This window comes from Sinohyriopsis cumingii, chromosome 9 (genome assembly GCF_028554795.1).
Source record: "Sinohyriopsis cumingii isolate HCF-2022 chromosome 9, ASM2855479v2, whole genome shotgun sequence".
NCBI classification, from domain to species: domain Eukaryota; kingdom Metazoa; phylum Mollusca; class Bivalvia; order Unionida; family Unionidae; genus Sinohyriopsis; species Sinohyriopsis cumingii.
In genome coordinates, this window is record NC_142969.1 from 55,639,595 (window position 1) to 55,657,247 (window position 17,653).

At 34.2% G+C, this 17,653-nt stretch overlaps 1 protein-coding gene across 1 annotated transcript; it reads left to right on the forward strand.

The window, feature by feature from the left end:
* Positions 1-351: 351 nt before the first annotated feature.
* Positions 352-16,800, forward strand: LOC149791860 (metalloprotease mig-17-like). Its single transcript, XM_089969280.1, has 6 exons — positions 352-455; positions 7,377-7,547; positions 10,384-10,519; positions 14,632-14,742; positions 15,156-15,197; positions 16,394-16,800. The coding sequence occupies exons 1-5, from the start codon at positions 364-366 to the stop codon at positions 15,186-15,188; spliced, it is 543 nt and encodes a 180-aa protein (XP_089825406.1). The 5' UTR covers positions 352-363; the 3' UTR covers positions 15,189-15,197; positions 16,394-16,800.
* The last annotated feature ends 853 nt before the right edge of the window (positions 16,801-17,653 follow it).

The window sequence follows — 17,653 nt, forward strand, 5'->3', positions numbered from 1 at the left end:
TTGCGTTTATAATAAATGCTGATTTACAACACAATTTTAAGTTATGTACGAAATACAATTTAGACGTCAAATATTTTTATATCGTTACGAGTTCGTATCCCTGTATTGTAGCATAAACACATATAGTTATATTCTTTAGGCAGCCTGAGAAATTAAGCAGTAAAATTGATTATGTATTGGATGCTGAATATGTTACGAAATGCAGTATAAAGCAGTTGCCTTCATTTGTTCAATCTGATCAATGTACAAGATATATATATCTTAGTGCATCCCAAATCACATTATCTGGTAAATCATGAACTTGTAGGAATGTAGTTATGATATATGGTTTTCTTCTTGGTTTCAGGTCTTGCCATTAGAGGGATGGTATGTAATATTGGTAACAGAATTTCGGTTGTCATGATAGAAGACTTGAATTCGTTGGTGATCACAGTTGCACATGAACTTGGACACAGGTAAATCAATCCTTGGCACCCATTTTGTATGCCTCATTTACGTCCATTTTTCGCTTCTGGTACCCATGATGGATTCCTGACATTTACGTGAACCACTGTCAGTGACCTCCAATCCAAAGTCTGTTGTTTATTCTGGAGTTTCGTTTTCCTATGTCTCAATAACCCGATCAAAGTATCATCTGAAAAGCTAAAATTACTTTACATCCAATTAATATAAAATATAGCAATACTACATTATGTCCACAATCTTAAATAACAGAAAACAAGCAATACCAACACGTTTTATAAAACTGAACAAACCATTTAGTTATCAATGTTATACATGAAAAATGATAAAGGAACTTACAGTATTATGAAGCTAGTATTTATAAAGTTCTATGAAAGCTTTAATGAATGAAAGTTCCTAATAATTTTAAATATTGGAAATTTACTGGCCCTCCAAAAGCCGTGACGTTGTCAAGAAGGGGTTGCCCAGAATTCCTTTGAATAATTTAACAGTTATATAATAACATTATAGTCTAAATAATCTTATCTTTATATTTCCTCTTAATAGTCCAAACAATCTTTTTCCTCTCAAATAATGTCTTAGTGCAGCATAAAATACGTCTGCATACTCGCAACAGGAACACAATAATTGTGAATAACTCCGAAAATCGGCATGAATCTGATTGATTATGTTTTCCTATATACAGCGTATATTGCGACTCTACTTCGCTATAGACCCCACGTGACAGCATACACCATTGATTTTGTTTAGAATTAAGCATATTCATTGGCCCTCGAGCAAATAATGGCAAGTTACAGTATTATTCTCGAAACATATTTACCCCACCAGCCCCCGAGAGACTGCGCAATATACGCCACTTACATCTTGTTATTAAGAGTATTATTAATAGCTCTGAACACGTTCGTAAACATCTATTTATAGATCATATGTAATAGTATACTCTTAACATATTCAAGACACGATCATCAAACTTAACTAAAACTTATTCTGCATATAGTATAGCCATGAATAAGAAGTATACAAATTAGATTAAAGCATGTACCAGGAGTTTACAAAAATATAGATATACATAAACATATGAAGTTATATTATCATCCGACGTAAACTCTCAGTAAATTGTGGTAGCTATTTTGTTAGTCATTTTCGTTCTCAATAACGAAAGACAATAAATAAATCCAAATACAATTGTTGTGAATTTATTGAGTTTTCCGCATCTTGACTGAATATTCAGTCTCACGTGATATCATTTTAGGTGAAGATTTCTCTCCCTCAGTTCCCTCAGCCATAATAATAACAACAAGCCTTCTAACCACCACCCAGGTGATTTCTAATGACAATAAGCATCCCAGTGTACTATAGCAGATGCAATGTACTAATAAGCCAGTAAGACCAATGGTGTCAGAAGGCATATCGAACTACTCCTTGTGGAAACCGTATTGCATTTTTGAATCAAACGTGTGTAGCACCAGTTGCCATTGCAAGACAGTTCATATAAGCAGAGATCACACCTTAATTTGATTTTGAAAGATTAAAATTTATAGAAAGCAAGGAAAACAAATGCAAAAGCAACACGTTCCAGATGCAAGATTAATGTTGAAAACGAAACGTTAGACTGGAGATTATAAGTAAAACTCACTGAATGACAAAGTTCATCATACCTCTACTATTACCATTTATGACACTAAACCATGTAATACTACATAAGCGTCGACGAAAATAGGTCACTGTCAGGAACATAACGAGAGAACCTTGTGACCTACCTAAAATCGAATGATTTGTTGATCAAACCAGCTGATGCGATGATAACATATATTTCATTAACGTTGCGAGTGACAGCGTCCAATTAGCACCTGCATCAATTCCAAAACCATAACGACTTAGTCGTATATTTTGAGCACTATGCACACAATTTTAGACATTTTGACGAAAATGTGTTGCATAATGTTAAATGAAAGACTTTAATCTGCAAGGGATTTTTAGTATAAGTCTCCAAAGAGTGAGGCTCCCGAGAAAACGAGTTACTAGACACATACAGTAGCACGCGTGTAATAATTTTAATCGTAATTCGAATTGTAAGCTTATCTTTCAATAGCTTAGTTTTTGTTTGTTTCGATAAACGAATGTATGACATATGGCAGTAGGGTGGTTTTTAATGTTTTGCAATGTTTTAAAATAAACGAAAACAATCAAAGCAATTCTTAAATATGAATATCTGCAGCAATATGATGCATGCATTCACCATTCTTGTAATGGTATAACCTATAATAAATTAGAAGATGGAAAAAATGACAAATATTAGCCACAAGTGTGTTTATAGTCGCTTGTATGTTATAATACATTATTACATACTGAAATTGTCTGATTGTCTGATTTTTGAAAACAATGCTAATGGTTCAGTTGCGATATGTTAGCAACAGTATATATATATATATATATATATATATATATATATATATATATATATATATATATATATATATATATATATATATATATATATACGGCACTAAAAACGGAACAGCAGCTTCAAGACGGTTAAGCGATAGCGGCCATCTTGTTTTTTGATCATACATATAAAAGAGACAGCCGTAAAGCTGAGAGGCTTTGGTTTTCCAACAGACTCACTATTCATAAGCAAATCTATGAAGCCGCTAAGAAGAATGTCACAAATATAGTCCATGCAGTGAAATCAACCCACTATAATGCGAAGATCATGGAAAGTGCCAGCTGCAAAGAGTTCTTCGAGATTACTAACAAGCTAATGTCAAGGAACAAATCTACAACATTTCCATCTACCTTCTCTCCAGTCGACCTTCCGGACATGTTTGCAAATTTCTTCCGTGACAAAGTACAAATCATTAGAGATAAGCTTGACACCACAATTTCAATTGACTCGTCGTCACCATACAGTTGGGATACAGAATTTGAGCAGCAACCATTAGCAGCATTTGAACCTGTCTCTATGGATTTCGTACGTACAATCCTGATGAAGAGTGCACCAAAGTCATGTGAACCTGATCCAATTCCAACATCACTGCTGCTTGAGTGGTTAGATCCAGTACTGCCTTCACTAACTGATGTTATTAATACCTCTCTCTCATCCGAGTAATTCCCATCATTTTTCAAAACTGCCACTGTAAAGCCTTTGCTGAAGAAACCAGCACTAGACCATAACGATTTAAAGAACTACTGCCAAGTTTCTAATCTCCCATTCTTATCAAAATTCTTAGAAAAGGTTGTTCTATCCCAGCTTATATCTCATCTAAATTCAAACAGTCTTTTTAGCAATGTACAATCTGCATATCGCCCTTGCCACAGTACTGATACTACTCTTCTAAAAGTAAAAGACATTCTCTCTGCGTTGGATAGCGGAAAGATTACAGTCCTCACACTCCTTGATTTGTCTGCATCATTTGACACAATAGACCATGATATATTACTTCACCGTATCCAGCAAGTATTTGGCATTCATGATATTGCCTTACTGTGGTTCAAGTCCTACTTGGTCAACAGAACACAAATTGTATCTGCAAATGGAATACACTTCAGCCCAGTCGATCTATGTTGTGGTGTTCCACCGGAGTCTGTTCTTGGACTAGTTCTCTTCATTCTGTACACTCAATCGCTCTCAAGTGTCATAGGTGACCATCCAGTTTCTCACCAATTGTACACTGATGACACCCAAATATTCAAATCTAACCACCCAAACGAAGTTGATGCTACCATCCAAGGTGTAGAGAGGTGCATTTCTGATGTGAAATCATGGATGATATGTAATACGCTGCAGATGAATGATGATAAAACTGAGGCCATTCTGATCACAATACAAAGACTTTCTCATTCACATCCTTTACCTCAAACAATAAATATCAGCAACACCAACATTAAATTCACACAATCAGTACGAAACCTAGGTGTTACTCTGGACAGTACTCTCACATTGCACCATGTCATGAACATATGCAAGGCTGCATATCTTGAGCTGCGACGCATTAGCTCAATTCGCAAATATCTTTCAGCTGATGCCACTAAAACATTTGTGTGTCATTAGTACTTTCAAGACTTGACTATTGTAACTCAATTCTGTCTGGTTCATTTCAATATCTGCTCCAGATACTTAAAGTTCCACGATCAGAGCACACCTCTCCGCTGCTCTGTACCCTACATTGGCTATCCATTCGATCCAGAATCAAACAAAAAATTTGTTCTCTGTGCTAGGTCTCACTGCCGGACTCTAATCCAACATACCTATCCGACCTCACCCATGTGTACACACCAACAATATACGTACGCTCCTCTTCTGACAATCATATAAGCATTATTCCAAGTATCAAAAAAGTCATATGGACAGCGTTATTTTGCATAGCAGGGCCCAGCAACGTGGAATGATTTGCCCACTGAACTTAGACACAAAGACACAGAGATTATTATTATTAAAAGAAACATAACCTTTGAAGTATTGGTATTTCGAATTGTGATTTGCCCATGGCGTTAGAATATGAATAATGGTTATGTTTCTATAGCTATTATACTCTCTAAACATGGTTATGAATCTATTGGATTTATACATTAGAAAAGGAGAAACTAATAAGAACTTGATTTTCATGTTAAATAGTTATATAGAAACTAACATGTTTATGCAAAACAAACAACCATCTTTAATCCATGAAATACATATTATTGAACTCCACCCTGTATAGTTTGATGTCATCTCTGTCAACACAGCTGGTTCCAGTCTCTACCTCTGGCAAAAATCAAAACTGTAACTCTGGAGATAAACTAGAAAAATGAAAACACATGCGGAGCAGGAGTTTGAGACATTTGCAAATGAAAATGATTTTTCTTTGTTTAAATGTGAGCTTGTTCAGGAAGACACATTTGTACACCATTATCTTAATGATATACTGAAATTTAGAGAATATAAGCAGACCGCAAACACCTTAAAAATACACTTTTTGATGTAAGGCTAGTTACATAATTATTGCAGTAAAAAAAATGATTTCAGAAATTGACACGAGATAGACCCATCTGAATTGGATCAGGCTGGTTTTATACTCAGTGTTAGGAGAAAGGATGGATCTGAGTTTGAGAAACGCAGCTTAAGAAGCATCATCAGCTCCATTGATCGCCACCATACAATCAATAAATATGCAAATACAATCATGAGGGGAACAGATACTACTTTTGTATAAAAAAAGGAAGCTCTTTGGGCTAAGCAAAAAGATTTAAATTCTGTTGGAAAAGGAAATAAACCCAATTGAAGCCTACTGATGACAGACGAAGAAATAAATGAATTGTACAGCAAAATAATAATGGGGATGAAAACACCTGAAGCAATGGTTGAGACACTGTCGTTTGACAACTCTATGCATTTTTGTTTGAGGGGAGTGACTGAACATTACAATCTGAAATATGATGGTGTTAAACTAAGAAAGATGTGAATATCCTCGAATATCTGGAACTCTGTGAAAGGTAGACAAAAACAAAAACTGAAGACAATGTCAAAGACATCTTGCATATGAATCCTCAAATGTATGAAAACAAACACAACAGAGAGAGAGAGAGAGAGAGAGAGAGAGAGAGAGGGAGAGAGAGAGAGATCTACTTGCTATCTACATACGGTATGCTGATCTAAGACCAGCAGATTTATTTCAACGTGAAGATCCTTTCGATATTGTGCCTAACACCGTGCAAATTTCAGCGACAAACCCAAAATGGTTTAGGAAACAAGTCTTTGGAATTAACAAACATTGATGCATCATGAAAAAAATGACAGAAAGGGCAAATATTAAAGAAAGAAAGAAATTAACAAACACTAGTAGCCGAAAGTACCTAATTCAGAAGTTAAGAGACAAAACATTCCCCCAGCTGATATCATGCAAATTTCAGGCCACAAAGATGTACAGGCTACGAAAAGCTACTCAAACAATAGGGACAAACAAGGACAGACGTACTAAAATTACCTGAGCAACATCGGCCACCCAAGTAACGATACGCTCAACACCCACCCATACAGCAAAGAAATTTGAAACTGCTTAGCAACAGACTGTAGTATATCAAGTTCCCGAACGTGTTTATTCAACATAATCAGATTAGCAGCTACTCATTCTACTGAACAAACATCACCGTGCAAAATATGTTTGTTATGAACCTCCCGAAACTAGTTAACGAGATTCTTAACGGGGTCAACTTCTTTCAACAGACTAATACTCAAACAGCAACCCCACAGCGGAAACGTAGGAGAATCATTGAATGTGACACAGACAGTCATCAGGAATAGTGAAACATGGACAGAAACGACATCAATGAGGTGTAGTTAGGGTTAAATTGTTTAATTACGTCTTGTTCCTTCATTCATGTGATGTTTCTTGCTCGACTCGAAGTGTTGCTATAAATGCAAATGGCCACCCTGTTACTGTTAAAGACAACGAACGCTGAAAATTAATTGTTTGCTAGCACATTATTACAAGTTTTGAATGTTAACTATCAGTCTTGTGCTTTCATTTAATTTCATATTGCTAAAAGAAACATATAGCAATTAAAATGAATGAAGTGTACAGGAAATTTTGAATTACTACAGAAGTTCTTGTTGGAGTGTACATCCCTGTCGAGGGTTGTGAAGAGTTCTCTCCGCTAAAATGCAATGTTTATGGCTATCTCCAATATAAAACGAAAACTTGGGTGTGTTTTAATTAAAATTTATGTATTGTATACACGCTGTATGAATGATATACCACTTGTTGTATCTATTTTTCATGAAAATAAAAATCGGCACACCTCGTTTCATCTTAATGAAAAAATTGATACATCTCGTGGTATTTCATTGATACAGCGTACTATCTATCTATCTATCTATCTATCTATAGACTTTATCTGGTTTATGATCATGCGCATTCGCCGTTTCGTATTTCCAGTCTGGGAGCATTTCACGATGGCGTAGGAGACGCCAGCGATTGTAGTGCTGAAGATAAATTTATTATGAGTGACGAAAGCGATGCACCTGATCCAACAAAGCCATACTCCAGAAATCCATGGTTATTCTCTAGATGTTCTGTGAGATCGTTCAAACACACATTAATGAGCAAGTATGTATAATGTATATCGAGACATATACTATCATTTAAGATTGATTTGACACGAATAAATGTCATGCCTTGTATTTAATTACAACGTACACATTATTACAAACACATTTTTATAGTACGAATCTGAATGTAACCTCTGTAATTATTAAGTAGCGTCTAAATAATGAATATAAAAACAATTTGACCTAATGAGGAATATGCATTTATATGAATATATGTATGTGCGCGTATGCATTGGCTGTACGCAATTTCTATCTATCTATCTATCTATCTATCTATCTATCTATCTATCTATCTATCTATCTATCTATCTATCTCGCTCGCTTTCTCTCTCTCTCTCTCTCTTATATATATATATATATATATATATATATATATATATATATATATATATATATATATATATATATATATATATATATATATATATATATATCTGGAGATTGATTAGTTTATCTCTTAGGGGTTTTGTTTGTCTCACAAAAAATACGGAATTAACGTTTCTGAAATTTCCCTTTGTGCAGATGACTACGACTGCATGTAGTCCATCCGGTAACACTAGCAAGTACTTGCCCGTTCTAGAAATGTTCCACGAATGATAAAATAAAGCCTATACATTATGTATACATTCCTGCAGCAAATTTTCTAATTTCATCCAAATAGTTATTCCTTGGTAAACTGCAATGCATTATGTTTTTCAAACTGTCTACGTACAGGGCAATTTGTTTATTTAATATGCAAAGCGATGCGTCAGTTCTAATCACTCTTAACTATAAATGGGATCTTTCAGTTCAACTGGAGTACTGATGCTAACAGCAGGACATTAACTTTAAATGCTTGGTGGACGTTTTGTCTCTATTGAGCAACATTTATGGCAAACATGATCACAGATGTTACAACTTAACTTTACGTTAAGCTTGCGAGTAAAAAGTTTGGACGTCTCTGAGCATGCGTTGAAACTCATAAGTGTTTACATTCATTTCAGTCTTATTGCAAAACTCATATGATTTAATAAAATGTTTAATTGACTAAACCCTTAACATACTTAATGCACGTACATTGCATTAGAACCAAATGTATTATTAAGGTTCACACTTATTGATGTCTTAAGAATATGGCCAATGCCCTTTAGTGTAAATGTATTTCTTAATTGAAAATATGCTGCAAATGCATTTGTTTAAAGCAGAACCCGGGTATTTCTCACTCTTTGTCATAAAATAAGGGTCTTGTTAGTCTATATTGAGATGATTTTAGAGTCACCTTGCTGTTATGAAGAAAAGTGATGTCTTCACTAAAGCCAGTTTAAAATAATGTAAAAACATCTTAATGTTGTTCATTGTTGTACTATTTACACATACTATTCCATTTGATTTTATTTCTCATTACACATTCAATCTTAAAACAGTGAGTATGACACTCGATCCTTATCTTAGGTTAGTTTGGTAAACTTGAAAATACCTGAGTAACCTTGGATAAAGTCCAACCTTTCATAAATACACGCTTTCCAGTTGGAAGTTATTGTTTAGTCCGCAGGAAACGTGAAGATGCATCTTAATGTGTTTTGCAACAGTAACATAGCTTGATCACATCACCAATCTCTGTGGAAAGTGTGAAACCTACTGCTACATGTCGACACTAGTTAAAAGAGATCTAACCATGCTTGTTTTTGTTCTTTCCTCGATCACATATATTTGTATTCAAATATCAATGAACGCATCGTTTGCATTTTGGATTATTTGGAAGCATTAATTATATAAATCAGGTTCTTAATTCAAAACTAAATGCATAAAATATCCATTGAGTATATGCTGATTGTAAAGTCGTCTTTAGCCGACTCACTTCAATGCAAACATATTGAGTGGCAAGATGTGGTTCAAAAATTGTGATAAGTTTAAAACTGTAATTTGGATTTGTAATATCTGACGCTATGATAAGTTTAAAACTGTAATTTGGATTTGTAATATCTGACGCTATCTTGTTTGTTATCTTCTTATGATTTACTCTGTCTAAGGTAAACGGAAAATTATTGCTCGTACGTCCACATGAATCGGATGGAAATGAATTGAAGACACATTCGTAACCATGTGATGATCTAAGTAGCTCACCCATATTAGTATATAAAATGTGCATCTTGAAACAGATACACTGATGTCTTGTTCTTCAACGTTTAGGTAATTTAAACAAATGTTCTTTTTGGTTCGGTCACCAAACTCCTGTAAATAAACGGACTCGATTCCCCATGAGTCATTCATCTCCTTCGTATGAAGTTGATGTCATCTAAATCTGCTTGTTACAATATTTCGAGCAGTTGCAGATGCAACAGCAAAGGTATGATTTGGTTACGTATATAAATAAAGGTAAGAGACTGCCTACCACTTTTTTTATCTTGGTGAATATTCATTTTCTCAGCCATCTGATAAGAAGTTGATTCTGTTTGGTACGGGATCCATTATTTCCTCTTCAATGTTGATTAGCTACTGTGAAAATTAGTCTTATATTTTAAGGTGACATATAGCGTCAGCGTCCCTTCGTTTCTGGCTACCTGTTTTAACGTCGCAAAAGGTTTATGCTGGCAGACGATTCAAATTGAATTTGAATTGAATTTGAATACGATTCTTGCTCGCCATATATATATATATATATATATATATATATATATATATATATATATATATATATATATATATATATATAAGCGCTCCGAATATGACTCTTGGTTTCTTGGATTTGCAAAGACTGATTCGATAATACGTATGAATATTTATAGTCCTTGTCGGTACATATTCCCACTGGTCATGTAGAATTTCCCTACACTAATTATACGTTCTCATTTCAGAACTTGTGTGACTATTTCGGGTCACTACTACGACCACCAGGAATACACCAAGCATGTGCAGCAACAGGCAGGAGAGGTGTTCACTGCTAACAAGCAATGTGAGCTCAATAATGGGAAAAGATCTGTCGTTTGTGAGGTATTACAATATGTGCGTATATGTATCTGCTTTTAGCCAACTATTGAAAAGATGACGGCCTGCTCAAAATTAAATGGCATTTATACTTAATCTCCTGTATGCGTTAATAATCTGAGGTTGTGCTCTTTGTTAAGCATACTTGTATAGCTTTATGAACGTTTTACTTATTCTACATTCATACTGTCTGACACTCCGTCACTGAATCGCATGATTTAATATTGAATACAATAAGCGATTTATGTAAAAATATTTCCATGTACCACGCTTTGGACGTAACAACACATTGGTGTTGTTTTTGTTTTGGCAGAGTTATTGTAAGAACATGTGATGGAAATATTCAGACACCAGGGGTCTACTAACTTCGCATTTTGTACCAGAACAAAACGTCTCTGTTCGCTGATGTTCGTGATCCGCCTCGATGCTTAGGAGGCAGTGTTTTATTTGGAAACTAGAGCGTATGCAACGATCTTAATGTGCTTGTTTCCAAAATGTAGGAGTTGCTACCTAAAAACGGGGCTGGAAATGACGGCAAACATGAACCACAATGTAAATGAAGCAATTGAAGTAGAGCAATCAGTAGTTGCTGATGGAAGCTTGCTTGCTTAGTTTTGCATCGATGTAACATGTGTCATCGGAAGTTCAATAACTGCCTAGCCAAACATTTATTGGCATTGCCACTTAAAATGTATCAATAAGCTGCTATTGTAGCTGTTGATATTATAATCATCAAACAATCGAAGTATTAATTTTATCTCTGATAGATCTTGGAGAAATACTAACCACTCAAACATATTACCTGCATGTAATGGAAAGTAACATTGAATTCATAAAAGAGCATATATTGGATTCACAGGTAAGAGATACACCTAGCTAAGTGCACATTATATAATATATTTCATTTTATTACATGGAACGTTGAAAACAAAGAACTTAATTTATCATCACATTGAACAAGCAAACAAAATTGTTAATACACTACTCAAACATAACATGAAAACATACGACGTAATATGTCAAATCTCATGAATATACAATACAGACCAAAACATTTTCTAGTACAGCAAACGTACAATTGAACATAGATGGTGCAACAGAACGTGCATAACAAACCCTGTAATTAATATTATGACAATAAATCTCTAATGAACTGACTTCAGAAAGCAAAGCGTGACAGAAAACTTTTGCAGAACACATCAGTGCATTGGATATACTTTCAATGATATAGTTCTAGCTGCATTTGCTCGGAACCAACATTGGAGTAATAAAATCAGGAGAGAATATGGATGTGCCGCCTTAGAACACTTAAACGAAACTTTTGCATCCATGGAGAATTCAATAACGCACCGAAACGTAAATAAAAAATAATATATTTACAGTTACCATTTTTACTCAGACTAAAGATTATTTTATTCAATTCAACACTCATGCTTGTTTAATTACTTTCGTATTTAATGGTTGCCTTACGAGAAATGCTCAGTTACAATGCAAAGAAAATAATCTAGTTCGAAGTTAGTGTTTGCACTGATCGTCTTCGGTTACATACTGGTATGCCTAGTTCATGAGACATGGTGCTGGGATGAATCTTGACGCGTAATTCGTTTCGAAATGTTATTGTTGTTACCCAAGTTTCACGATTCACTGATATTTTTTTAATGTTGTGTTTAAAGACTATTTATAAAGCTCTGTCTATGCTTAAATCATATCGCTTGAGGCATGGGTCTCATTTACGATGGTATCCTAACAACAAAGGAAAGCCATGGGTACCTATGTTTTGTTATCCTAACAACTAAGGAAAGCCATGGGTACCTATGTTTTGTATCTTAAATGCTGATGTCATATTTTTTAATTTGGTTCATAATCAAATGGCGTTTTCAAACTTGTATTCATATCGTTGCTATAAAATGTTTTTGTGATGTACCATTACGAGTCCTATCCGAAACAGCACTAAATTAGGTGAATGTGTTTCATATTTCATACTACCTCGACTTGGGTTCAATGTCATGAACTGAGAGTGCCAGACTTGATGATTATACGCATCTCCGTTCGTACCTCATCCTTTCAAGAAAAGAAGGACGATTTGCTCATAATTTCATATTTACAGGATTAGGACTTTTTGTATTTAGCTCATGACCACGTCGGATTTCTGTATCTCGAGAATAATACTGTTGTACATTAGTTACGAAATTCTGTTAGATGATGTACCTTGTTCAGTGAGACATTCATGTTACAAGGTTAATCACGGTGACCAACATTTTACATATCCATGACTTTATATGTATTTCAATTTTTCCTTTTCATTTTTAATCATTGACTTAAATGTCAGAATCATTACAAAATATAGTAATGTGACCTATATTGCAGTGAGTGATATTTTATTTTTGCATCCGAAACATGGCACGTATGACTTGGGCATACTATGACCATTGTATAGCGTCTCTAATTATAAAGGTAGCGAGAAGGTAGTTATTGATGATCACTACTACCTCAGGTCAGTAGCTTGTTATAGCCCATATTGAACGCCTCGCTAACTTGTGTCTTATATTGGGTATGTACTGTTGATTTGGCAGACACTGTTAGTACTGGTATAGCGAAGTAGACGATGACATACACATCTTCTATTGCAACAACTTAGAACAAAGCATGCCTCTTGTGAAGATAATTTTATAATATCTTTGCTCTATGTTTGTTTCTGTATTTAACGTTTGACCGGAAGAGTTTGTCTGGTATGCGTTCATACTTTTTCAACTATAATCATAAAGATTGCTTTTTGGGTAATGTTTATTATTAAAATCAACAAACTAGAATAAAACACATGCTACTACACCTTATAAACAAGGGTTGCGCTCAGATAGACAGTGTATCCTGTATTAATATGACTTCATTTGTTTTCTTTTATGATCACATATATAAATGAATACTAGGTTTATATACCTCCTCTCCCATTTGGAATTCCCTCGAGAGCATTGCAGTTAGAAATAGAAAAAAAGACTGATTCAGTGGTATGAATTCCATTTTAATAACTTTATATTTATTTTTGATAGGTTGACGTCAATTGTCTGATAGGTTACCATCAACATTTTCCACAATAGAACCAGTGACATGATACATGATATAGATATCGTAGCAATATTACTCTGTGTTAAAGCAATGTTAAAAATCTAAATCACACACATGCACACACACATGCACACACAAGACCGAGATCGCCCCAAACATTGGGTCTTCGCATCCATTTTGGTTCGCTTCTCAGGTTTACAGTTATTGGTTTAGTTCAAGAGAATAATTTGTAATTTTTTTAACTGTATGCCTTAATAGCGGACTTTAAGTCACGTGTGAACCTAATTACCTAACATTACAGCAGTTGTATTGTTGTGTTACCCCATGATTGGAAAGGTCGGGTTTTATTTCACATCACCACTTTTACGCCAGATGTTATCAATACATAAGGTAATTACCCAAACTAATACCTGCAGTACGGATCAAAGCTGATTGCTCGCACATAAAAATGAATGTTGCTATACCAGTAACCTTGAGTAACACTTGCCTTTTTGATTTTGCCTTTTTTTTAAAATAAGAGATCAACGAAATAAGGTACCTTCGAATACGAAAGTTTGTTCCATTCATGCCAGGAAATCTAAACCACACTAAACTACAAAGTTTTACAGCAAGACCCACACTGATTGGTTGGTCAGCTTTCAAAAGTTCTGCATGAATCTGATCCAGTTCGGTAGTTTGTCCGAATACAAACATCAACAGGTAGAGTTATTCCGTAAGGAAATCTTACTTGTGTAGTGTATATACGCACAACACAAACTTTAGTCTTAACAAATCGGATGTTTAGAATATTTGTTGAATAGATTTTAAAAAAGTAAAGTAAAATCCAGTTAACAGCAGAGCATATTCGTCCCGTCATCATGTTGTAAAACTGACCACCCCGAAGCTAGCTATTATATTCCCAAGTCCACCCGACTTTAGTCATCGGAAATAGAACCCTGCTTGTGAGTTACACAATCATAAAAACATAGCTCTAGACTGAAAACAATCGGCTTAGTTGCCGGTTATGTGAACTCAGACCTTATTCGCTATACATAGCTTTATATCCTTTTTCAAAGACTTCTATCGGACGCATCTGCCATTTCATGAGATGTACGGATCCAAAAACAGGCATATGCAAAAAACAATATTATATTGCAGCTAGAGGAACCGAATGTGGATCACATAGGGTAATTCCTCCCTTTCTCCTTTTCTCTAAAAAATGCAGATGGTTTCTAAATTTATACAAATCTAATTTACCTGATGTTCCGATGCTATTTTCTAGCATAATGAAATTCCGTGAGACAAATAAATTACACCTTTAGAGCAAATTATCACTAATTGTAAAACAATAAAGAATGTAAAACATTTCATGACGTTTAACAAAAATTCGCTCTTAAAGTTTGTTTGCTATCAGCCGCGTAAGCCTCTTGACAGTTAATCCATTAAGAGTCAGTCAACAGACACGGGTACGAATTCTGAAATTATGCTTTCTATTACAAATGCAGAAAACTATATATATATATATATATATATATATATATATATATATATATATATATATATATATATATATATATATATATTCTTTTCTTTTTTCAAGTGGTGCATTGACGGACAGTGTGTTTCCAAATAATATAAATAGGTGAGTTGGAGCCAACAGTTCTTACCCTGCCAAACTTGCAAACTTCATAAGCAGTAGGTTTAAATTTGTCTCAGACCAGGCAGGATATACAGCCAATAGGAGTTACATTGATAAGGATTTTTTCTACGTAATATAGCTATTCACGTGTTTATGTTCAATTAAACAGCACACAAGTGCCAAAATCAACATTCGTCAAGAATTAGTTAAATTTAAGAAAAGGATACTTCTTAATTAAGCTTGTAATATATGAAACTTTTATATCTTTAGTCTATTATATTATATCCCTATCATTATTATACCTAGCTACGATGTCGTAGCCTCAACTTGATTTGTTGTGGTTGAGGCTACGAACTGATCCCATATCATGTAATGGAGCAAAAAAAAAATCATCACTAAAGTCAGAAAAACAAACAGTGTAGAAATCAACTACATAAGTATAATCATGTTGTGAAAGAAGTTTGGCTTATTTTGACTTTATTAAGCCCTTATACGATAGAATAAATTGGCATGGTTACTCTAACCTTATCCTGTCCACCATGACAGACAACGCGAGACTCTCGCCGTGACCCCTTTTCTACGTAAGGCTTGCCAGAACATATTTTAGGTATTCTACGCTATATTATTATCAATTAAGTGAGAATAATCGCTACTTGGTTGAATTTCAAAGTTGCCGATAAACCGTATTTACTTTTAATGCGCAGATTTTCTGACTCAAACGGCGCCAAATTTTTACTACGATTTGTTTACATTTCCAAATAAGGCGTCAATGTCCTAATATGGCACACAAACAAACGAGGCTGAGAACGGAAGTAATCATTATTTGAAATAACATGGCGGACGATCTAAACGAAAATATCGGCTGAAAAAGTAAACGAGATTTTACAACTATTTCTACAATGATTTTCGATACTTCCGGTATTAAATAAGAGGACTACTCTATTTATTGGATTATATGCAAGGAATGTGTTTAAAGTGTTATTATTAGGCTAAAAGAGCGCCGGGTGTGATTCACACCCGGCTTGCTCCATTAACACGTATATGCTCATGTTAGTACCCTGTCCACGAGGTACGAGTAAGGGTACTAATATTAGTACTATATTATACCCCTTGTATGGGTGAAGGATATGACACGAAAGTTCTCCTAGCTGTTTTGAGAAATGAAGATGATAAATTAAAGTACTCCTTTTATTTTACAGGAGCAAGGTGCCTAATGCATGTCTGAGATTAGAAATGTTGCAGTTCTTCCAAGATGCACCATATATGCTTTGCGATAGCTAATGACTTAACATAAATACAAGGAACACGATGTATTTAATTATTTATTTTATTGAAAATGAAAGAACAGATACGAATGTGACTGTACAAAATGACATTTGATGCTTATATAATTCCATCGTTGAGATGAAAATAGTCAGGATAATACATTAACGGAGGAAAGAACGTATTTTCTTTTCCGTAATTATATATGATTACAAAGTGAAGCTGAAACATGATCATTAATAATTACATCAAACATAGAAGATGCACATATTTTAGTTTGGTTACACGTAGCAGTCTTTACTGTTAAAATACAAATCATCTAATGGATTTTTGCCTTAGAGGACAGGACGTATTATATATATATATATATATATATATATATATATATATATATATATATATATATATATATATATATATATATATATATATATATATATATATATATATATATATATATTTAATTATTATAAGCTGTATATGTTATACATTATACATTTATGTGCGGAAGATGTCAATGGAGACCTCAACATATATAAGCTCCGGTTCGGTCATATTTGCTTTTATATATATATATATATATATATATATATATATATATATATATATATATATATATATATATATATATATATATATATATATATATCATCTTATAAATGTTCCTTCCGTTTACGAATTATAATGTTTTTCCTCACATCGAAAGTCTGTGTTATTTGCTGTCTTATATCTCCATATTTATTTAGCTAAGTTTAGGGTTTCTCTCGTGGATGTTATTCAAAGCATGAGGACTGTGGAATTGATTTAGTTGAAACTGAATGAATAAGAAATATATGTTTGTGCCTGAATGTAAATGGACATAACAGTTTCGTGCAAATCGTCGTGTCCTGTGGCGTCCGCTGGCAGAGTGGTCTAAATCGTTTGCCTATACAAATAACTGATATCTTACCTGTTCACGTGCGTTCAAGTTTTTCTTCGAACAATGTCAACATGCAAGCAAAATTTTCAGCAGCTTTCTCTGGTTTGGCGGTTGTTTCTCCACCTAAATATACTGGTATCTATATGTAGCATATAATGCCCGGAACAGATTCGTGAAAAACCCAGCAAAAATCATACGAAAGATAATATGCCTTTCTCCTAACTCAGAATCCTTCATTATCAAGTTATACATAATTTTCATTCGGAAATGTTTTGTC